The sequence below is a fragment of the Sabethes cyaneus genome, chromosome 3 (genome assembly GCF_943734655.1).
Source record: "Sabethes cyaneus chromosome 3, idSabCyanKW18_F2, whole genome shotgun sequence".
NCBI classification, from domain to species: domain Eukaryota; kingdom Metazoa; phylum Arthropoda; class Insecta; order Diptera; family Culicidae; genus Sabethes; species Sabethes cyaneus.
Genome location: NC_071355.1, coordinates 223,839,422 through 223,864,196, shown reverse-complemented (window position 1 = coordinate 223,864,196; position 24,775 = coordinate 223,839,422). Strand labels below are relative to the sequence as shown.

The 24,775-nt window shown below is 38.1% G+C and overlaps 1 protein-coding gene across 1 annotated transcript; it reads right to left on the bottom strand.

The window, feature by feature from the left end:
* Nucleotides 1-1,679: 1,679 nt before the first annotated feature.
* LOC128741104 (troponin C) lies at nt 1,680-19,231 on the bottom strand. Its single transcript, XM_053836679.1, has 4 exons — nt 19,139-19,231; nt 3,835-4,148; nt 2,384-2,493; nt 1,680-2,314 (listed from the first exon to the last, which is right to left on the bottom strand). The coding sequence occupies exons 1-4, from the start codon at nt 19,139-19,141 to the stop codon at nt 2,286-2,288; spliced, it is 456 nt and encodes a 151-aa protein (XP_053692654.1). The 5' UTR covers nt 19,142-19,231; the 3' UTR covers nt 1,680-2,285.
* Nucleotides 19,232-24,775: the final 5,544 nt, after the last annotated feature.

Genomic DNA, 24,775 nt, shown 5'->3' with positions numbered 1-24,775 from the left:
ATTGTGAACCTTGCTTCAAACAACTGGGTGTTTTATTCAGTTAATGCCATTGCACACAAAATTTCATAAAAGTTTCTTGTAGCATTTTTTATCAGCTTTCCAATGATGGTCTTATAATAAAAATCTGTAGGGGGGTTCATGGTGAAAACGGTGATTTTTTTAATAAAATCCAATATGGCCTCCAAAAATTTATTTATTCCATTTGAAAGCCCTGTTCTTCTTCTTTACAGAACCGGGCCATTTGTTAGTTGTTTCATGGCAAATTTATGAAATATCACATGATATAGATCTCAAGGTTTGCTCAAAATTCAACTTTTTTTAAAATTGTTAGGCCCCTTGGCGAACGAGGGGTCCGCTATTTCGAGGTATCAAAAATTTAATTCTTATTTTTTAGCCATTTTCAACCAATTAAGAGCAAAAGTTCCGATATTTGAAGACCTCGTGTCAGTAGTGGCCCCGTTTCAGCGAGAATTACTCAACTTCCTTAATTCATTGAGTTTACCATTTGTATATATTCGGCTTTTGATTCCAATACTGCATATGAATACCGTCGCAGATGGACTTCCGTCCAATGATACGCATAATTTGTTTTCCAAATAGCACGAATCGGACATTTCGCTATAATGGATGTGGTACTTAAAAATGTCTGCTCGAAATTTACCTTCTCTGGACCTTAGCCAAATCACTTCATGAATGTTAATGAACGGATGTTTCGGGCAATGATTTTAATATAAATGTTATTATTTTAGAATGTTTCAAGCTATAGTAGAATCTTTTGCGATGTTTGTTTACTCGCTCTAGTATTGTCAAAAGATAAAGTACGAACCATAATCCCGTAACATACTCTTTTATCAAAAACTAATCTGTCGCTATTTCGAGTTCGTACAAATTTTAGAAATTAATTGTAATTTTAATATATCATTCAATGTTATCTAATGAATGCCAATTTTTTTACACACGGCAGCTGTGGTTTTTTTTACTTATTTATGGAATCAAAGGAATACTGTAGCCAGTTTTTTTTATTAGGAGTGTCTTCTCTGCGTTGCTGCTGATCCAGCAAATCAGTCGTCGTATGTTCTAATCTCGTCTGGATGGTCCTGCTAGAGTCAATAGGATCGTAGCACTTAATTCCATATTCGTCCTGTACGCTACCAGCTGTCTGCGAAGTCTGTCGATAAAAGAGGATCAAGTCTTAAAAACGTTTAAAGCTCAACGCTTTGCCTTTTGACTACGTACTTTGTTCGCACTAATAGATTTTGAAGCGTTCGTAAGCATTTTATATTCATACTTCGTATGTTTCCAAACAATGAGTATCGGTCCGACAGGTACTTATCGATTCGTAAGTATTCTCGCTGGTTTGGTTTTAGAAAGTACCTAGTTGTGTGCCTTTTTTTTCAAATTACTTCTAACGAAGACCGGATGATAATTCTTACTAAGATGTTTAGTAATATATACTTTTGAAGAGTAAAGTTTGTTCCAAATTTATATTAGTTATAAGTTAATCCATTAAATGGTTAAACTTTCATTATAATATATGATCATATGAGTAGATCAACAGTTTAATATTATTCCATGACGTCATGTCATCATCACATCAGATGCAGCATCCTGTTTCTTAATAAATAGTGGTATTTTATTTCCATATCGTATTACCATATTTTTTAAAATATCTACTTTGAACAATGAGTGTGGTTTTCTAGTCATTTCCGGGTAACGGCTCAAAGGGGTGCAGTAAATTGACAGTAAATAAATGCAGAACAAAAAGTAATCAACCTTCATGAGCAATCGAAGAACAACGTGAGCAATTGTGTGTCACTGAAACATGCACTAGTAAAACACATATCATAGACGGAACAATTTGTGCAACATCTAATTGCTAGTCAATTTGAATTTGAGACTGAATATCTAAGGATGGGAAAAATACGAAACAGAAAAGAGTGCATTCGAATTTACGTATGTGAGGTGCAACAGTAAAAGTTTCAGCCTATTGAAATTTAACATTTGATTGATTTTACAAGTAAGATTAGCCAATTATCGTTAGATTGTACCCTGAATGCTAGGCATGGCTGCTAGTTCACGACAATTATGTTGTTCGCTGAAGGGCCCTGTCTCAAGTGACATTTGATAAACATACTAGAAGACTACGGTACAAAAAAGAAAACATGTTTTGCTGGGTAAATCAGGTAAACTATTGGTAGTTGGCTATAATCGCTACATCGATTTTGTATTGGTTCTTTGACGTCGTGCTGGGAGAGCCGCTTTCGTTCTGTTATCACACAGTCCAATTACTCTCCGGTCATCATCTCCATGAACTCTACAAAGTGATGAATATATTCATTAGCAACCAAGCTTAGTTTCTGTGCATTTTGAAGGAAAGACTTACCGTCGAAATCAACAGTTCCGGATCCGTCAGTATCGATTTCATTGATGATTCCGTCTAGATCTTCGTTCGATAATTTATCATCCAGAGCTGCCAAAATTTCCTTCAATGTGCTATAAATAATAACATGAGAAGTTTTTGTATATTCTGTATGTGGAAAAGGATCAAACGATATACACCTCAAATAACGTCGAAAAATTTGTTTGACTTCCATCTTAAAAACGTTTGTAAAATTTTTCCATTGATTTTAATGTTTCAAGCTAACACAGTGCTTGATTACATGCTAATGAAATAGTTTGCGCAATATTAGTTGGATATTTATAAACCAACCGAATATGGTTGGCAGGTCGAAATTTATTATCTTTTAAAACTCCGTCACTGCTCTCTTACACAACTGCTGTTGACATTATGATTTAAATCACCTCTAGCGTAAGATGTACGCGCGAGCAAGATTCTACATCGTCTGTTATGAATGAGTCAACCCACCCTCAAGAGTCATCATTTTCGAGCAAATGTCCATCCCTATCACCGGAGTGGAAATCATCGGTTAAATTTATCCATCGGAGGAAACTCGGTCCGTGTATCCATAACAGGTGTGGAATGCATTCACGTGCGACTCTACACTTGCCGTGGTCGTAAATTTTCTTTCCTTTAATTTTAGGCGTGAGCGGGTGATATTAGTGTTTAAAGCTTCAACACCACTCTTCTTCAACAAAAATGACAAGCAAGTACGTTTCTATGAGATCCTATAGTAGCCGTATTCGATTCCGCTCTATTGGCATTGGCTCAACCGTCCGCCGCCATAACGTTCGATGGTGCTGACTGGTTAGGAATGTTGGCCCCAAATCGCACATGTCATCTCGCCGTACACCTAGCTAGAGATAGAGATCGCTAGATGAAAACACGAAATGGGATGCAGTAGAATGTTATATTTATTTTTATTTCACTACCAACGGTAAGCACTAAAAAAGTCATTCAACAGATTTATCTACTCAGACGCTTGAACTTTAAATATGTAACGTACTGGGTAGGATCTTCCGGTTCGGCATCGCACAGATGTTGTCATTCAAAATGCAAAAAAATGTTCGAAATTGTCTTGTTGCCATTGACAGTGAAGTGAAGCGTATGCAATCGTAATAATGTGTATCTATCACATAAAAGAAGGTGAAAATGCTTCGCAGCTGATTGCAACGCGTAATTTAATGGAAGTACTAGTCAAGCAAGTTTACCTGGACATCAATTCCTATTGCAAATATTTCTATACATGTACTTGAACGAACTTTAAATCCGCTTGTTTGATAGACAAATAGGTAGCAAATGTCTAAAATAATTAAAAACACTAGATTACCATCTAAAAGTTAAACATTCAAAATCGTCATATAATAATATTACCATGGCGCAATTCTGATTTTTCCATTAGCATAGTAACTATGCTAATCAATCGAAGGACTAACCTGGTAGTAATATAGCCATTTCCTTCTCGATCGTACAACCTGAAAGCCTCTTTCAGTTCCTTCTCCATCGCTTCGGCGTCCTCCTCCTCTATCAGGAAGTTCGAGGCAATGTTCGCGAATCCATCGAAGTTCACCTTGCCCGTTTCTTCCGGATCTTCCTCGTCGATCAGTGCCTGCAGTTCACCCTCGTCAAACTGCTGCCCTAACGTGTTCAGGATGGTGGAAATTTTCACTGTATCGATGAAACCCGATTTGGTAGTGTCGAACATCTGGAATGCTTTGCGCATGATGAGCAGCCTCTGTTCTTCATCCTCCTACAAGCGCAAAGAAACTGTTGTTAGTATTGTATCCCGAATTATTGTTCAGTTAAAAGATATCTTTTCGTCGAACAGCCACAATTCTAGTTGAAATTAGAAACCCTCTGGCTTTTCTAAGCGTTTGATTCATAGTTAACACATTCAGTTTGCCTAGCATCAAGCACACTTGGTTTGTTGTTTTATTTTTTTTATTCACAAAATATTTTTTATTTTTTAAGATCGTTGCTAAAGCATTATCAGTTTGCCTCAGAAATTTCAACTTCGTTTCTTATTCTAAACAAATAAAGCAATGTGAAAGAGTGTTTATAAACAAAAACACAATGTAGAAAGCAAGCATTAACCGGACGTACAATATGTTATGCAAGCGAAGCAAAACTTTTTCCATTCTTGTGCTAACTTTTAACCTGTTAAATTCTTCCATGACTTGCCATCTTCGCAGAAAAAAAGAATAATGTCAAAAAGTTGGGCAAACGTTTATGTGTTACTCCTTCCCCCGCTCCGAACAATAATTTGAACTAGTTGTGTGCTTTTGTACGCTGTTTTCCAGTAGAAATTTATTCATCAAAAGTGAAAGAAACTTTCGATATGCTATTTCGGGAAACTTATACCTTCAAAAATATTACTCCAAAGGATTTTTCGATATATGATCTCATTGAAAAGTTACTACAAAAACTATGGGGTAGGCTCAAGGGAAGGGCATTGCTGTACGAAACTTCAAACGTGTTTTATCGAAACCATGTTTTTTCAACTGACAGCACATGTATCTCAGAATTTGGTGGACCGATTTGGCAGGAAATTTTTTCAGCATGTAAAAATGAATTATCTAAATTGTTACGTAGCTGTTTTTCAATTTTTTATGACCTCTCAATTGGTGATTTTCGGTGTAAATCCAGCCAAAACTGGCATGTAATAATTAAGTATTAACCTAAGGCTTCAAAATCACCGTTGAAATCCGTTCTTCAATACTACTTTGGCTCCCGGCACGTACCCCTGGCAAGTAACTGTTTTCTAGAGAGCATTCACGTGCCCAGATGCCAACAGCATAATAATCACCATTTTGGCCTCCAAAAAATACAAAATACCTTAACACTTAGGTTTAACTCCAACATCCAAAGATAAATCACGATAATCCATTATTTTTCAACCTTGCAGAGTAGGGTTCCCCCTTAATGCCATATCAAGAATTCATCTCTATTGCACTGGGTCCTGCACTACACGCCGCCAATTCTTTGAACGTCTTCACATTCGCAAGACAACTTCGATCTGTTCAAGCGAGCTAGCACATTTGGCCTCTCTCTTCCTGATGCCGATGATGTCCTTGAAGAGAACAGGTTTCCCGCACTCATCCGGCATTCTTACGACGTGGCCGGCCATAACTACCTTTCGTTACGTCTTCCCTTAGCAAAGTAACGGTTTCAATTCCGTAAACGGCTACTGGTCGAATTGGCATTTTGTACATCGTTTGCTTCAAGCGGGGGTGTTGTTAAAGGTTCGCATTCTGAACTGATTTTATCCACTCGAGGAGAAATAACTATCAAACCGTCAAATTTTAACTAAAAAGTTAAAAATTTCGTGATATGGTTTACAGCCCAAGTAGTGCGTTCAGCTCATGTTTCATACGCCTGTGTACCCCTTTATTTTCCGTTTGTATTCCGCTTCATCAATCCAAAATTAGTCAGCAACATCAACTGTTCAAATACGACATGAGCACAAATATTTTCTGTAGGTAAAATTACAGCCTGAGATCAGTAAAGGTCTACCAGCCTAACTGTCGTTTTGTACATCGCTTGCTTTGTGCGGCGGCATATCCCAACAAACATTTTATTTGAATGATAGATTATTCAACCGTTATATAGCCAATGTACAGGAAACAAGTGCTTAATAAGCAATTATGCAGCAAAAATGTTTTTTGATTGGGTTTACCGAGTTCGGGAATTAAGAAATAAGATACAGCTAATAGGATGCGGGTAACAACAATTTGTTCTTTGTCGGGTTCGGATAGGGTATGGCTCCTCAACAGGCTTCATTTTCAGTTTTTTGCTCAGTAGATTCGAAAAAGTACAGTAAAAGAAAATTGTAGAGTTAATCATTATCGACATTATTGTTGAAGAATGGTTAGTTCTATCTTTTGTATTTACGGCGCTATGGGGCTACTACCCCGTTGGTAGCAAAAAGAGCTCTTATTTGACTACCAATGAGGTAGCAATCGCATAGCGCCGTAAATACGAAAGATAAAACTATACTTTCTTCTACAATAATGTAGATAATGATTAGCGCTACAATTGCCCTTTATACTACTTTTTCGAATTCTGTTTGGTTACTGCGCTGCAGTCAAATGAGCATCTATAGAGCAAAAAACCGAGAATGAAGCCTGGTGCTCGATTATTTTTTTGGGCGGAACACGGGTCGGGTTTTGGTATTGAAATTTACATACCAGACCACCCTTTCGTAGAATTTTCACGCATCATTCCCAAGCAACAATGTAAGTTTAATTGTACTCTTATGGCGGTCTTCATGACTAATTTTAGTCTTAAATGCCATCATAAGAGTGTAATGAAACTCAAAATATCAACCAACAATAGTTGTTCTAATTCTTCACGATCTCTGTCCGTTCCCGTTCTGGGGCTTTTCTTCCTCAGAATTGTGACTAATCGCTTCCGTGGCCTCTCTAAGCCTCTAAACCGAATTACCACCGGTGGGGTCCGACTCGGATGTAGGCCTTTTTCGGTGAATGCCAAATCCACACTGCTTCTTAAGCGTTGCCTCAATGACCCACCCTTACTTAATTTTCAGCTCTTTCCACTTCACGCCTTGTCCCATTCTGTTTAAACACTATCAACACCTTTGCTTTATTACTTTCTTTTACCGTTCCCTTCGTCGATTGTAAAAACTACCGTTATTCATATGCCGGACCTTCTTAAAGGTCAAGACAAAAACACGAGGTCTAGAAAATATGAACTAAATTTGGCTTTAAAACAAATTAAAGGATCACAACCTTTTGTGTTGAAAAACAAACATAGTTCTGCGCTTGGTTGATTCTGTACAAATATTTTCTCTGATGTCTCATCCTCATGAATAGAAAATGTTAAAACTCAATATGTTGTCCATCGTTAATTTTCCGTACCACTAACATGTCACACATTTATCAACACAACTGTGTCGAAGGGAAAATCACATGTAAAACGGATCTACTACTCTGATGCTGTGATTATTTCCGTACGCTGCTGCATTCCCCGTCCGATGAATCAATCGCTAATAATTATATCACCATTTTTTGGCATTCGGTCAATAACTTCCTCACCGCCAACGAACCGACATCCGCCGTGCGAATTGGCAGCTTTCTTTGTCGGTGAATTTCAACTTTTGCACGTTTCTTTATCTTCTTTAGAGACACTACCTTACCATTGAATCATTGTGGCTAGCCAAAAGTGGCTGTTAAATTTTGATTGCTTCAACAGGCACCATAACAGGTCAGATTACACGATTAAATTCTATAAGATGAAACAAACCATGCCGAAGAGCACTTCTTAGGACTATATGGCAAAACAATGACCACTTCTGTCAATAGTAAAAAGCTGTCTGTGTTGATGGTATCGTTAACGTCAACTACGATGCACAATGTTAGGGTTGAAAATATGTAGTGCAATATGCTAATTTATTGCCCAATTAAAACACGTAGCATCACTTTGCAAGTTGCAGTTATTTCACAGAGCTCAGAGCTGTCTGATTGTGGAGAGGTAAGAACGTTTATTTGATACCAATTTAACCAGTGTTTATAGAGAAATATTTCACGAAATAATTTAGGATAAACTGATTTCGCGCCTGAAATTTCACGACAGGACAAATGAAACAGTCTGATAACAGTTACATATTCACCGATTTGTAAATTGTCTTTCACAATAACTTTAAATTGAAATTGTCAGTACAACAACACATCAATAACAATGTATAGTTTTTTTCTACACTATTTTAAGCGTATGACCAAAATTGTTAATAAAGATAATACAATAAGAGAACATTTACATCCAAATTGCAAACTGGACATTTTATCAAAATCAATTCCATGAAATTTTGTACACGGACAACTTATTTTAAAAATTCGAGGTTTTCCAATTTCCCAAAAAAAACTGTTTTCAAATTTTCTGATTTTCTCGAACTTTGCTTATTTTTTAAATTTATATTTCTTGAACCAGATCTTACAGAAAAAAATGTTTTGCATGAAAGTGAAAGTAAATTTTCTCAGTGACTCAGGAGAAATATCCGCCAAAAGTTGTTCACAAAATTTTCCACGATGGAAGAAAATGACAAATGAAAGGTTGAAAAAAATCTTTTTTACCTAATGGAAAATTTTCAAAACATCTTATTCCTGTTTATCGGCTTTTCATCTTCGAAAGATAAAAATTTCACAATAGTGTTATATTTTTGCTAGTTTTGCTTTGTTATATTTTGCTCTTTTTTCAACTTACTGCTGAATTGATTCATACTATTTGCTACTATGTTCGTACAACCGAGACAGGTTTTAGTTGCCCCTTGCACCACCGGACATTGATAATTAAGTCACAATTTGCGTCGCTTTTTCCCAGCAACTGTAGCAGCCAGCATCTACCAAGTAAGTAGCATTTGGCATACTCCAGAAATATAAACGGATTAGTAGCCTGTCATGTTCACCGGAAGCGATGAAATTTTTAATGTTATATTCAGCGGTAATTAAAAACTGCACTCTGCCGACTTGAGGAATTCCTAATTGGTGTTCCAATTTGCCGGAGAAGGGTGACACTGCAGCGTACAAAAACGGAAAGAGCTGTGACAAAACTCACGTCGTAAACCGCGATGCTGCTGGCGCGGCGAAGCTTTGAGGAAGCCAGTGTGAATGCTTTAACTACAACCGACGGGTAACGATCGAAACGAATCAATAGTTAAATCAATTTTCGCAGCCTTGGCTGTTAGTTGACCGAGAAATTCACCGCTCGTCCGAGTTCCAAGACCGAGAAGTGTGTCTTTATTGAACCAACCAAGATGCTAGACTGACCACTAACTGGGTTTCGGATCGGTAGACCAACACCGTGCTCTATCATCGACCGGAGTCCCCGCCATATCTACTCCCGGCAAATCACATCTTTTCACCTCCCCGTCCAATACTAATATCAAATCAATCGTGTACGTTAAGTTAAATTATACAGGGAAATTCTGCTTTCTTTCAACGAATTCGGGAAGTGTTCAACGATGAGTGCGGATTTTTCCCGTTCCATTATAGAACAGGGAGAGGCATTCATTTTCAGTAAGCGCTTATGGTGTTGCTTACAATAAGAAGGAAGAATTCGGTGGCGGCGCGGGCGGTAGGAACGTATCGAGAAACGGCATTCTGAGAATGTGCCGTACACACACCCGTTCGAAAATATCGAAAATAGCTGATAACAGCATTGGTTAGGTAATGTTTTAAAACAATAAATAATTTCATTATTTTACATTCTTGGATTCAGATCCAGAGCAAACTAAAATTTACTAGGAAAGAATACGATTACAGGAATCCCCCGAATAAGCCGATAGGTGGTGCTGTACGCCCATCGCGATATCTTAACTGTCCATTAACCAATAAAGTTGATTTTTGGTAGTTGACTAGGTTATACCACATACTACAATGAAAACAATGGATAACAATGTACAAAATATCAGTTTTATTGATTAATGGACTACTAAGAAATCGCCGTGGGCGTACACTATCAACCCACCGTTTTATTTGGGGAACTGCCTGTACTATAATTTGATTCAATTGTGCTTGTATAAATATCGCTTATTTTTATATGCTCAACTTTATAATGCAGGAAATTTTTCATTTCAGATTTTTTTTCGATTGTCTATCCGAGGCCCATACTTTTCTTCACAAATGAAATAACAGGCTATACAAACACAGAATTCTAATCTCTGTTCTAAAATAAATTCCTCTCCAGGTAGCACGAGACTTTCGCTTCGCACTGTTGCTGAGCAATAATTATTTATGTTATTCCTTCTGTATCAGTACGAAGTGAGTAATATTTTGCAGCTCCACCAGCGAGAATCGTAAAATTGAGAATCGAAAATTGTTGGCCGACTGACAGACTGCGGTCGAATTCAAACCGCACATTTTCCTCTTTTACATTTGTCTTTGCGGCTAGTTAACTCTGTACGATTGACATTTTTGGCAATTTTTTACCTAACGCTAGAGTGGTTCTATTTTCATCAACTGTGCAACAATTTTTATGATGTTTCAATTACTTATTCCTATTTTTAAATCATTAATACAGTTTAACTACAGGGGAGAGTTGTATTTTTAACTTCAGGATAATAATGAGACAACCCTGTCGAATGAATACTACTTGACCTTGAATTGGCGATAGATTGGGTGAAAATTAACGTATAATTACGAGCAGTTGATACAAGTGTGAATGCACGTGTGATTTGATGATGGTAAATGGTAACAATTCCGCTTGTTGATCACATCCGTTTCTGTTACGAAATGAGTATTCCGCTCTGTTTCTAATACTACTGCAAAAACTCGTTAACTGTGAAACTTCGTCGCCATTCTTGTGACTATTATTATAAATTACACAAAATGAACATTTAATGAAGTGAACTATGTCGCACGTCATTGATCGTTTCTGCGAGGATAAAAATAATCATTTATTTTCGTGACTTTCGGGCTGAGATTGGCAGCACATCGAATAATTAAAGTACCAATAAATAACCGACCCAACAAATTTTTTAATGCACATCGAAAGGAAAAAAGCGCTTTAATACCAATAGCACAAGACGATAATTTTACGCTTGAATGCGGTATAATTGGAATTCACAGATCATTAAATGCCGCATAGTGGATGCATGAATAACTATGATGTCAATTTGTTGGCTGCTGGCTGAAAATCAACTCAAAAATGTACTAAATAAAATCATCATTAATTATTGGCGAAAGGCAACATTCAACTGTTTTGCTCCTCTAAATATTTATATTTCTCTTTTCTTTTCTTCAGTATCTCTGCCTATTCGTAGATATGAAGGACAATGTGCAAATACTTCTTGCGCTATCCATCTTTATCGGTTAGTTAAAAGCAAGAATAGATTAAATAAATACATTCGATTATATACTAAAGCCTGATTGAGCTATCTTCATTTTATTACATGGTGTTACCACGTTAGGTCGGGGACATAGAGATTCAAGCTAAGGGAAATTATAGAGTTTAAATAGTAGTTGTAGTTATCACCATGTATTAAAACCAAGACTAGACGACAATCGATTGCCAGTAATTCCAATAAGTGGGTAAGCAGATATTTTGACTGTCATGCTGATGTGTTAAATCATGCCGATTATTGCTGCTTAATTTTAAATATATGTACATACACTTTTCATCGGTGTCGCCTTCGGATATTTGGTGGAAAATTTAGAATAGAAAAGAGGTTACAAGTTGTTATTATTGCGATTCATATAAGTTCTAATGAATATTAAAGTAAGATTTATAGAATACAATGAAAAACTTCATTTGATAGTAACTCGTTTTAATTCGTTTTATATAAACTTTAAACAAACTAAAAAAACTAATTTAATAAACTGAAACACATTTATAACGGTTGAAATCAGATGTTGCGATGCTCGGATATGAAAAACTATGAGGAACACATTGGCTCATACATCCGTTCTTTTCCAAAAAATACTTGTGTTTAACTTCAATTACGTAGTCGTGCTAACGTACTTGTGTTTAGTTTAGAAACGAAGAAAAAAATTGTTTTCAAACGAATTGATGCGACCACCTGCAGGGCAAAAGGAAGCTGCCTGATTGGGATAGTCAATAATTTTTAGGGTTGACACTACTCCTCTTAGAAGAGACAGTAAAAATTCACTCAACAGAAACACGGCAAAACGGCTTCAGGCAATGATAAAAATTCTCAAAAAAATTTGTAGTCACAAGTAATGTTAATATCAATCAAGTTGGAGCTTTTACGTGTATGACTAGTGTATAACCTTTGTAATCTATCTTCAAAACTACGAAAGGGAACTTCTACGGACGCCACCGAGACAGACAGAAAACGAATATGCGAAAGCAATACATTCATTCCGTTCAGGAAGGAATGGCTAATGCGACGATTATTAGTAAAATTTATAGCCGACCCACGGATCTCAATACTAGTATTTGCTTCAGGATCGTCATAGGGCAGTTCAGAGTTTGGATTCTGTTTGAGAATTATTGCAGCACTGAATTGACTGCTACGACTCAGCTAGATTCTACATGTACAGGATGCTCTTTCGATCGCAAAAAAACAACGAAGAAACGAGCGGGTCAAACCTAAGTTTTTAACTGCTCTTACCAGTCCGGTTACCTGGTTCTTGTACGTGAAGGCACCTAACTGGCTAAAGAAAGTAGTTCCTAGTTTACCTTTATGGAGCAAAACTCGTTGGTCCGCAAGTTATAAATCTGCTAACCAACCTGTTTTGGACCCCATCTGCAGCAGTATATAATTTCTAAGATCTAAGTCAAACGATGACGAGCAGGTGAGGGGTGGCTCAAACAGCGTCTGTCTCGGGGCAACCGGCTGAATGCGATATCTCGCTATATAATGCTATATCCCGCAAACGATACCTAAGATAACAGACCCATTTATCACGAACAACGAAAATGGAAATACGGAACGGATCTATCGGTATAGACACGGTAAAGAACAAGGAAACGATTAATGGATAACCGTTAGAAACTTGGTACTCGGAATGTCGGAACTTTCCATGAGCCGGGACAAGCTGGCTTGCTTGCTCGAGAGGTACTTCGACTCGGAATGCGGATCGCTGCTATTCAGAAAGTTTTCCCGAAATAACTGGTGGCCAAATTCCGGAGAAAAGGAAATTCGTGCAGTAGACCCTACTGCAGGCACATCTGTCAAATACCACAAATACTACAGTGGCGATAGAAAAGCAGAACATGGAGTCATTTTCATATCGATTTCGTTGATTCAATGGGAAAGTAAAAGCCATGATCTATCCGGTAGAGGTCCGTAGATGACCATATTTGTGTGCTGAGAACTGAGGGCAAATTCTTCAACTACAGCCTAATCAACGTAACGCACCGACAAATGATAAAACCGATGATGCTAAGGACGAATTCTACGACAGACTCGAAAGGGCCTATGGAGAGTGCCCAAAACATGACGAGAAAATAATCATCGGAGATGCAAATGCGCTGGTCCGATCGGAGAGAAGAACTCTTCTGTCCTGTAATTGGAAGACATAGCCTTTATCTGTCGTCCAATATTAACGGTCTGCATCTGAGGCTAATAAATTTTGCCACGATCAGAGAAATGGCCATCTGTAGCACTTACTTTTCATGTCTGAATATTCGGAAGCACATCTGGAAACATCCATTTGAAATCTCTAGTTCTTAAATCGATCATGTCTTAATTGACGGTCGACACTTTCCAGATGTTATCAGTGTATGGTCTTTTCGGAGTTTACGGACTCTGACCACTATCAAGTCGTGTATAAGATCTGGGCAAGACTGTCGAACGCGGCGAAGGCTCGCAGTGAGAGGACGCTACATTTCAACATCCACGACAATGCTGAATGTACAAGACCGATCAACGAATCGCAGAACAGCAGGAAGAAAGAAAAGAAGATATAAGTGAACTGTGGAGGAATCTCTATAGAGCCATTGAAGCAACTGCTAGTGATGTGGTAGGCACGATGCGTGAAAGACAGCGTAACAGCTAATTTGATACCGAATGCCTGAAATTGGTGGCGAGTGCCCAAGTAGCACATTTTTCGCACTAATGGTTGCGGAAACTTATTTATGACTGAAATTAGTCATAAACCGGTTACTATAATTGACTTGTAACAACTGCTATCCACCGGATTATTGTCAGGGTCTGGAAGGAAGAACAAATGCCGAAGGATGGATTGGATGACCTTATTTGCGCTATTTTTGAACAAGCAAATCAACTCGAGTATAAAAACAATCGAGTCATTACATTATTTAATTCTGCCTATAAGGTGCTCTCCCACATCCTGTTCTGAAGACTGAACCCGTTAGCGAAGTCCTTCGTCGGCGAGTACCAAGCTGGTTTTCGTGAAGATCGCTTCACAACGGATCAGATGTTTACCCTGCGTCAGTTACTAGACATGTTCCGGGAGTACAACTTGCAAACTCAACATCTATTTGTGAACTTTAAGGCGACGTACGATTCAGTCTAACAGAATGGGCTGTGGTAGATAATGCTAGAACATGGTTTTTTGATGAAATTTATTACGGTGATTCGTGCGGCGCTAGTTGTGTCAAAACCATGCGTCAGAATAGCGGATGGACCTCAGCTGCTTTCGTGATGTTAGATAGATTAAAGCAAGGAGAGGCACTCTTCAACTTGGTATTCAACATTGCCTTGGAAGGTGCAATACGAAGATCAAACGAGCAAAGCAACGGGACTATCATCACGATATCTCACATGCTTCGTGGTTTTATGAACGACGTCGATATTTTCGGAATCAACCGTAGTGCAGTGGAAAAGGCCCTTAGGCCTTGTAATGGGAAGCAGTGACATTGGGACTTACCAAAAACAGCGCTAAAACGAAGTACATGATTGCTGGCAGGGAACGTGGGAATCCAAATTCTAAAGTTTTGCCGATTCTAATTCAAAGCCGATTCTAAAGCACGGATCTCTAAGAATGCTAATCATACCTTTCAATTGTTAAGACTATCGTTTAAAAATATCAGATGAGGAGAGTGATTCCTAGCCAGCATATCTGATCTGATCTGATATCCACTAACTACAAGAACCCTGGTAATCAGGCGACTCCTGGAACCAGTAACACCGAATTTGTGACAGTGCGACTATGCAAAGTGGTATGAAGAACCCTCTCAGGGATTCTAGCAAAGCAAAGACTTGATTGTGGTGGGTCTATGAAATCCACGGATTTTGACTGTCTGACCGGTACAGCCAGGGCTGAACGGTCTCAAAAGGGTGGTTCCCACAAGTGGACCAAATAATTCTAGCCAAATCCGTTGTCTAATTAAAAGTTAATCTGGGCATCTGGAACCACTTGACATGACTCTGTTTACATGGCTATGAAGAACAACAGGTGCAAGTTTCGTCAAAATATGCCACCACGTTGTGGAGCAGTACAAAATGGAACTCGAACGATGTAAAAAATCTTGTGTAATGTTTAAAAGGGTTATAAGCAGAATCTAGATGTAGAGTAGCGGCGATAAATTTTCAAGAAAACCGGAACTGGAGATCGACAACTTAGGAGGAAAATATTGAGGTGCGTTAAATCCAGCCCTGGTATCTCCATCCGGGATATGGCTAGAAGGTACGATGCCAAACCACGCAGAATATCCACGCTCGAAAGATATGTACGTAATAATGTCAATTTCGTGCCAAAAGAGATAAACTCTTGAAATTGTCCTGATAACTTGTGGCCTGATCGCCCGCCCAGTTAGCTTCAAGATACGATGCTGGTCTAACAAGCTAGTCGTCGTATGTTCGAATCTCGGCTAGGCGGTGCTTGCTAGTTAGAGTCAATAGGATTGTTGCACTGGACCCGTAATTTTCCTGTACTCTAACAGCCGGCTGCGAAGTCTGTCGATAAAGAAGGGTAATGCCTAAAGACGATATAAACCCATGGCTTTTTTGTGGCCTGATAACTGGATACCAAATGAGGAACTCCATCGTCGGTGTCATCAACGGTCGTTAGCCACAGAAATTCGTGAATGTAGGTGGAAGTGGATCGGACATACCTTGAGGAAAGGAGCGAACGAGGTTTGCAGAGAAGCACTCGACTGGAATCCACAAGGACAGCGTAGAAGAGGCAGACCCAGAGGCTCATGGCGACGGAGCTTAGCCAACGACATCCGGGCTGTAGACGAGAACCTGTCGTGGCGACAGGTAAAAGCCATGGCGGGTAACCGTCAGCAGTGGAGATCTCTGATTTCATTCCTTTGTTCTGCCGGACCGGCGGACATGGACACATAAGTAAGTAAGTAAGTAAGTCTCGAAATTGTCCCGAGTCCCGACCTGTTGACAAATTTCGAGCAATTGCGACGAAGCTGGGAAAAAGTTAACAGCAGTGCAAAAGAAATGCGTTCAGAGTGGAAGAAACAAGCTGATTCAGTCAGGGGAGGCCTGTAGCCGTAAGGTTACCGAGTCTGCCTTGACAAGCGAGTGGTCGTGCGTTCGAATCTTAGTAGAATAAAGGCCATTCGATGTTAAATGACTTTAGCATGGGTTTATGCTCAGGCCCCTTCGCTTCCTTCGTACTGCATTCTGCATTTACTAACAATGAAAGTCTCTTGCCAGGGCAAGTTATAAGAGTGGTACTTGCTTGAGGTGCGAATGAAGCCTCTGGTTCAGGCAAATTATAACTTGTTCCACTACTGGGTTCTAGGAACGAGATTGGTAATGCAAAAAGCAGTAAGGAACACATACACATATACGCACACCCTCACTTTGTGCTGAATTCTGCTTTACTGAGCATGAAGCCTGTAGCCGGGGCTGGTTATAAGAATGATACTTGCTCGAGGTGCGAATGAAGCCTCTTGTCCAAGGGCAAATTATAAGTAGTCTCCGTACTTTTTAGCTCTAGAGCTGGATTGGTTGAAAAGTAGGACGAAGCGTAGAAAAAAGGGGGTGAAAAACACCGACACTTAAGGCACGGATAATAAGCTCACTCACTCTATAGCGATACTACAAAAATAACGAACTGCGGAACAACACCGGGTGATATCACAATAGATCAAAATGCTGATTAAGCCGCACTGTGTTGGATATGTTAAGAAAAAAGTGTAATGAATATTGTGAAACTTAAAACTGAATAAAACTACTGCAATCATAATGCAGTCATTTACGTATTTTCATGACACTCCAATCTCGAATAAAAGGTTGTTTTATGCGTCCACAGTAGCTTTCAGCCAGGCTTTACTATTCTCATCCCAATCATCAACAAATAAAAGTTATTTGATGCACTGTTGAACGAACAAATCAATGCACTTTAATTCAGAGAAGTTATTACCAATAAATAAAATAATTTTTTTTAATCCATTCCGTTTTATTTTGAGACAGAGGGTGTAAATACTAATGGTTATTCGCCTCTTTTCAAACCCTGCTTAACCCATTATGACCCAGCGTATGATATATCATACCTCGTCTTCAAAACCTGTTTACTGCTGAATTTCAACAGTTAGCATTGTTAATATATCACTACAAGAGAGATAAGACATCAATCTGATGTGTGTGTGATATAATTTGTCAGTTTTTGTCATTTCATCTGTATTTTCAACAATGCAAAGTTGTGACAAAGGGCGGAAAAAAAGTTGAAAAATGGCGAAAAAATTTTTGTCCCCAAAACGCATGAAAAAGTCTACATTTAGTGACGAATCATTACCTGACATGTAAATTAGTATTTATATGTAAAGTCTATCACAAAATTCGATAAGAAATCTGTAAAAAACTTTATAATTTGTTGGTTTGAAACTGAGCCTATAAAATATTTAACCTGCGATATTTTGGCCTTGAAAGCATTCCAAATGACGATTTTGCGTTTCCCGACACATTCGAGCCATAATATAATAGATTACAGAGTTTCACTTCATTTGGTCCAAATTTAGGTATACCCGGGTCATAATGGGTTAATCATAGTTGAACGATTTTGTAAAATTCTTTCGTAAATCTTTTCTTGCTTAGATTCTTGAGCTTTATAAATACCTACATGATTGATGATGTAATCATAATCCAATTACGAGCCAAATATAGTACATCATTGTAATACCTCACTTTTTTCACATTGTATTTATTTGAATGGGCCACCGTCACTAGAATTTAAAACAATGGCCGAATAGAGCTAGGATCCTGCTGATTCAAATCATCTTGTTGAGATTTTTTTTTATCAAAAGTACACGATTTTAAATTGAAATAAATAAAATTTCAAACAGTGCCCTGTATATAACCATTGTACGAAGCAATTATAATTTTAAAAATAAGTACTTCAAAAATGGTGAAAATGACATTTTGGTTTAAAATACTTACTTTAGGAAATTTGTAATTTATACCAATTTGACCGCAGAATCGGTACATTAGTTACATCATAAGAAAAAATTCCTACACAAAATCATTGAAAAAACAGTCATTGATAAATCACAAGAACCTTCTTTAGTTACTGTTACTAAAAAAACAGATTTAAAAAACTGCGTCCGTGTAATGAAAACTTCTTTTCCCATTATGTTAAAAAAATATTTCTTATGTCCTCTTGAGCTCTTAACTTGATTTAAAGCCACACATCCAATCCATAGCACAATGCTTCATAAAAGTATTTTCGGTCAATATTGTCCAACTTCACTAAACCGTTTCTAGTCATCAAAAAGAGATAGACCAAACATCAGATTTGCAATAAATTAATCATGTCACCCACCCGAAAGGTGGCAGCCGTTGACTGAATTATTTGCCAACAGATAAAGAACATGACGTAATCGATGATGAATTTTTTTCCCCATAGGTTCCCACTGACCGGACTCTCGTTACAGCAGATTGCAGCATGACCTTGCGCTGTCTCACTGAGCTGAATAATTAATTCGGGCAGATTGCGGGGTTGCAATGATTGATGGCATGTTCTTCCACTTTCGGCGTAGGTACATATGAAATGTTTCTTATTACACTCTTGTTTGAATATTTTCACAGCACTAGGACTCTAAACACCTCACGGTTGGGGGACGAAATGAATTACCCTCATCGCCGAAACTTGATTATTTTAAACAACTTTTTCGGGCATAACCACCGTAATCCCTTTCGCCTACCTACACACTTCGCTGCAAATACCTCATGCTTTCCTTTTTCAATGGACACGCATGGTGATTCGTCGGCCCATTAAAAGGAGTGAATGATCGTTACCCGTTTTTCATTTATCAAACTCCTTCGTTCCGCGATACAGACCGGAAATTTAAACTGTAGTGCAAATTGAAAAATTACCAACGCTCGGAAAGAAAAATTACCATGATTAATAAATTGCTTTGGATGAAACGCGAGCTGCGAGCTAGTAACTTTCACAATTAGGATTCGTTGGATTTCCAGTTCAGCTTATCTTCCGTTCTGCCACGATGCACCCCTTCTTTTGATACGTCTTTGTCGGTTTTTATTAAACACCGGAGCCTCCGCTGGATATTTTCCCCTGGAGTGTTATTCGATCGCGACGTGAACGTGATGAGTTAATTAACGAAGAGCCGTTCAATAACTAACTAAAGCGAAAATATCATTCAACATCATTTATATTTAAAAACTCCTCCACACAATATGAAGATGGAAAAGCTGCAGTAACCGAGAGATGGACAGACGATGTTGCAGACACTCGAAGGTGTCCGGATAGGACACGGGCAGGGCAGGGGTCCGGTGAGGTCGGACAGGCCCCAAAATGAGCAGCAAATCGCTATAAGTAGCTAGAAAACGTTTATATTTTGCCTTTGGAAAATGAGAGTCTCCTCAATCTCATCTCTTCGGGGGGTGTTTTGAAGTCGACGCTGTTGGTTGCTGCCGTTTGCCTTCCTTCGGTTCTGACGAGCAGCGGTTCAGCCATGCGTTGGAAAGGGGCTGGTGTGCGCACACTGCGTCACAGAGATGCTGACACGAGATGGGAGGCAAAAAAGTTGGAGAAAAGATAACATGCTTAGCCGGTGTGCCGGTTACTACATAGGGTAGTGTTGCAAATGCTGGGATTACCTCTCATCATCTGTATCTCTAGTGTGTTACGGTTTTCACAAGCTTAAAGTATTAACTGCTGTGTATTGTTACAAAAATTTCATTGTAAAATTATGTGCACCAAATATGCAGTCAAAACTTTATTTCACTACCTTATGCGCAACGTCTAGGTTTATGTACATAACATATCGCACATATCGACAATCTGCTGCTGTGCGGATTGGATTGACAGCATCTTCGTTGCAGAATGGCAGCATCTAGCTAGCACTAGGTAGAAGCTACAGCTAAAATCATTCCACCCCCGTCAGCAGCAATCGTCTGCAGCAAGAGCTAACGCGACGGAGCATTTTGAGCAAAATGAGAGCAAAGTTTTTCCACGCGCGTCTTTGATAATCTGCTATAAACGATTCGGCAAACGAATTTCTTTTGGTTGGTTTTGGGTATGTGCTCAACCACTATATATGCACACTTTTTTTCTGACTAGTAGAGAACGCGGATCCTCTGAGTGCTTGCTTGCTTCTGTTATGTTGACCTGCTGACACGTACATTCTTTATCATCCACATTGAGGACATATAGAATAAATCAATCTACCGACAGCTGATTCAATTCAGACTGCGTTTAAAAACGTGTGTACCAGTAAAATAATATTTGCTAAATGCATCATTAATTCTCAAAATTTCAAACGATATTCTACTCACAATGCAGCGACATTCGATTAATTTTTTTTTATACATCGCGCCAGATGATTGAGATGTGATCTGGCATATCGGTTTAATATCCATACGGTAATTGTCATTCCGGTTGGCATCCGAACCTAGGCTGACTGCTCAATGAGAACAGCACCATACCCCTGGACCGGCAAACCAAACCGACGCCAGGTGTAAAATCTGTTGATTCACCAAATATCAGTTAATAAATTTCTCTAATTTATTATTATACAGACCATTTGGTTGAAACAATATAAACGGTGTCCAATGTATTTCGTCTGTCTGGCATGATATCTGTGAGAGTTGGAAAATGTTTTTATTTTTAAACTTTGTAGCTACTTGAGGTTGAATGATACTCTTTTAATGTTAAAATGGTTATTTACCGTCTTTGGTGGGGTTGTTTACAAAACCTACTTCGATTCGCGTCGGTATAAGCCATTTATTAAACCATTTGACTTTGCCTACTGACGTCTGTGGATCATTGTCGTGTAGCAGATTTCAGAGCTGCTATCACTGTGATTCGTGCTGTACTAGATAGTTGTTTGCGTCCTTTTTCTTCACCACTTTCCCAATCATTGGACTTTAAACTTGTTTCCCGGTAAAGTGCTATTAAGTTACAAAAAAGCTAAATATTTGGTATCTCTCCAAATACAAATGGATATTTGGCTGGCACTGCCTAGGTTGGCAGCGAAACAATAAAATTCGCGTCCTTTAGGTATATTGCACCTGCATTTCGGAGTAATCATATCCAAAGATTTTTTACTGAGAACCTACATTTTTGTTTTTGTTTGTCACATGATTTGTGATCACAGATAACAAACATCTTCTAATATCACCGATTTTCTCAAATGTTCAATATAACGGCGCCGAGATACGACACTACTCTAACGAACCAGCCGCAGTCGTTTGATGTACGAGTCTAGGTAGCAAGCAACTGTCAGAATTAATAAGATCATATCACTAGGCCCGCAATTGTCCTGTAATGACTCCGACAGCTAACTGCGAAGTCTGTCGAATAAAAAACAGAAGGTCAGGTTACGAAATCGGAATGTAGCACGTGGTAGCACCTGGACTATGCTATCATCATATACATCGCATGTTGTATAACTTGTTATTTCTTAATTTTTCACAAAAAATGAAAAATGTTTGGCCGTCGGGTGACAATGCCCACGTGACACGTACGATGCGCACTATGTAAAAATAGGTCTTGGTTGATGTTTCTGAGCAGTTTGCTTCTTGATTCCTGATGCGAACTGCAACCGCCAAGGTACGTAACGAAAGGCCAGTCACAATTTATCTTTGTCTTCTCTGCTTTTATATTATTCCATGTACAAAACTTTATCCACATTCACCTCTTGGTATACGTGCGTGTCATTTGTGTTTGAAATGACGAGAAATTGTAAATAATAAATATGTGGAAAAGTTTGATCATTCATTGAGCATTTGATAAATTTCTACTAAATCCTGTGAATCTGTCTAGAAATGGCAGAATTATTAAGTCTTCGAATTGTCTTCTAAATTGATTAGACGTCCATTCTGACCGAAATACTGAATAGAAGTAGAAGTGAATATACGATTTAGCTATTCTTTATTGGAGGTAGCAAATGCTGCTAAAACATTTTAAAGACATTAAAGACGCTTTACACACTACTGGAAACATCGGGCTCTGTTTAAAGTGACCCCCATCGGGTATTTGAAAACGTTCAAATGTGTAAAGTTTATCAAACGTGTGCCTATAGGCCGAGGCCAGAGGCCACCTCACTTGGTCTTGTATTGCAATTCTCAAACGCCTGAAACAACGGCTGCACGAGCATCCTCGTCGTCAGCGCAAGTACCTACAGGGTCTATCTTGAAAACATCGACCATTATGTTCAGATTAATGAAGGTCACATCAGCGGGGAATTATTGTACTCGATTTGGTGAAGATGCTTCTGGATACTGTGATACTTTATAGAAATTCGGCAAGCTCCCTGTGAAGAAAAAACGGGTAATGCCCAAGCACGTCATGGGGTTCGAATTCCATTACCCTAGACCGTGTTTACTCATTTGACAACACCCATATTTTTAAACGATTCTAGTCCGAAGTCACCAACCCGGATAGTAGAGGACAATAACGGGGCTAATGCAGCGAGCTTACTGGTACTGATTATCACAACACAACTTGGCTGAGATTCAAATTTATATAACAAATTTGGGAAAATGAGATTTTAAAGGAATAATGAGAAGTGAGAAATGAGTAGTAAGAAGTGACTAGTGAACAGTGAGAAAGTAATGACAAGTAAATAGTGAAAAGTAAGTAATGAAAAGTCAGAAATGAGTAGTGAGAAGTGAATAGTAAGAAGTGAGAAATGCGCAGTGACCAATGAAAAATTACTAGACTAGGAAAGTTCGTAGTGAGAAGTGAGTGGTTTGATGTGTGTTATGAGAGATAAGTAGTGAGTAATGAGAAGTGAGTATTGAAACGTGAATAGTGATAAGTGATAAGTGAGTAGTTTGAAGCGAGCTGTGAGAGGAGAGTAGTAAGACATGATAAGTGAGTAGTGAGAAACGAAGAGAGTAGCGAGAAGTGAGTAGTGGGAGGTGAGAAATGAGTAATGATAGTGCGTTCATATGTCTTGTACCTCGATATGTAGCCTGACCAATAGACATATAAAAACGATTGATCCCCCAACTAATAAATCTAAAGCCATTGCATTGGGTTTTACTAAATTTTATAAAGATTTTATCGCGGCATAATTATTTTCTAAGGATTTATGGTAGTTATACACATTGCAGAAAAGAACGAGACATAGAAAATACTTATAACTGACTATTATACACGAATAAAACCACATACTTGTAAAACCGAGTCACTGATCTTATTGTGGTTGCTTAAATTACCGTTAAATTGGAGCGTCTTAGTAGAATACGAAACCTGAAATTAAAGAAAAGAAGAAAACTTTTCCAAATTGAATTCCACTATTAATATTTATTCGCGACAAATACGTATTTCGCCGACGACTTGCAAGCTTCATCATCGCGACGTAGGGTTTATTTCTAATTCCCGTCGTAGTAAGTAAAGTCATTCTAATTTTCATCATTTGTTTATGGATTTAATGAATACTCCAAAAGTTCTTGTGCTAATTTGACTAAAACACACTTACCTTCCGATCCGTGAACTTCGAAATTACTGAAAAGCGATTATTAAAGCATATTATTGAAATTACCCAACTGACTTTATTTCTTAAATTCGTCGTACCGTTTTAAAATCCGTCCATCAACATTTTTCATCGTCCGAACTAAAAATCACAACAATGTTTACAAAGCTAACGCGCATGTATGTGTATAGGACCGCATGACAAATGTTATTCTGCAAAATTTCTGCAGATCAGGCAAGTTTTCCTGGCTGTAGAATAACAACAATGCCTTGCGTGAATTATTTTTATTTATGAATGACGGAAATTAAAACAATTGGGTATTTTAGCGGTATATAAATTTTCACATATTATGGTAACATATGATGTCACTGTATCGTCACATGAAGACTTTTTCAAATTTGACGAGTGAAAGTAATAAAAATAGCATTTTTTTTAATTTAAAAATTTTTTTTGGGATAAGACGATAGCTGAAAAGTAACCCACTTTTCTTCTCAGCTCACCTCGGACAACACAGTGAATAGATAAACTATGGTCATCGGACGATACAGGTTTCATACGGGAGCTGTCAAAAGCTGGGTTAAAATGAAGAGCTCTATGAGAAAGATAGAAGGGAGGGAGAGAACTTCTGACATCATTTCAATCAATCAGCTTGGTTGATATCTGTCAAACAGCAAATCATTCTATTTTTGATTTTTATTAATTTTTTCATTAAATATTGCCCTAGTTAAAATAAAAAAAGAACTGTTAGATGCAGAAAACGACGAGCTATCAAATAAGGTAAAAAAATCCACTTTTTTGGGGAAATTAAAATACCCAATTCGTCGACATTTTCTTCTTCGTCGCACGAAAAAACGTAGGAAATTTAGCTGGTAGGACTTCTTTAATGATAAAAAGTATTTAAATAGATCTCAGCTCACTTTGATTGATCGCGTATGATAGACAACAAACTAATATATTATGGAATACAGCACTCGTTCGCTAATTGCACGAATGAGGCGATGCGATTAGCGAATTTCGTTTTTTTTTTTTGTAAAACGTGATGCATTATCACTGTAAAGAACTATTCACAAAATTTTGGGAAAAACATTTAAA

What these genes read in the sequence shown, in the direction of transcription:
- LOC128741104 (XM_053836679.1), bottom strand. An exon ending in AATGGCTATATTACTACCAG is followed by an intron (nt 2,494 to 3,834) that starts GTTAGTCCTTCG and finishes TATTATTTATAG; the next exon opens with CACATTGAAGGAAATTTTGG. An exon ending in CGGAACTGTTGATTTCGACG is followed by an intron (nt 2,315 to 2,383) that starts GTAAGTCTTTCC and finishes ATCACTTTGTAG; the next exon opens with AGTTCATGGAGATGATGACC.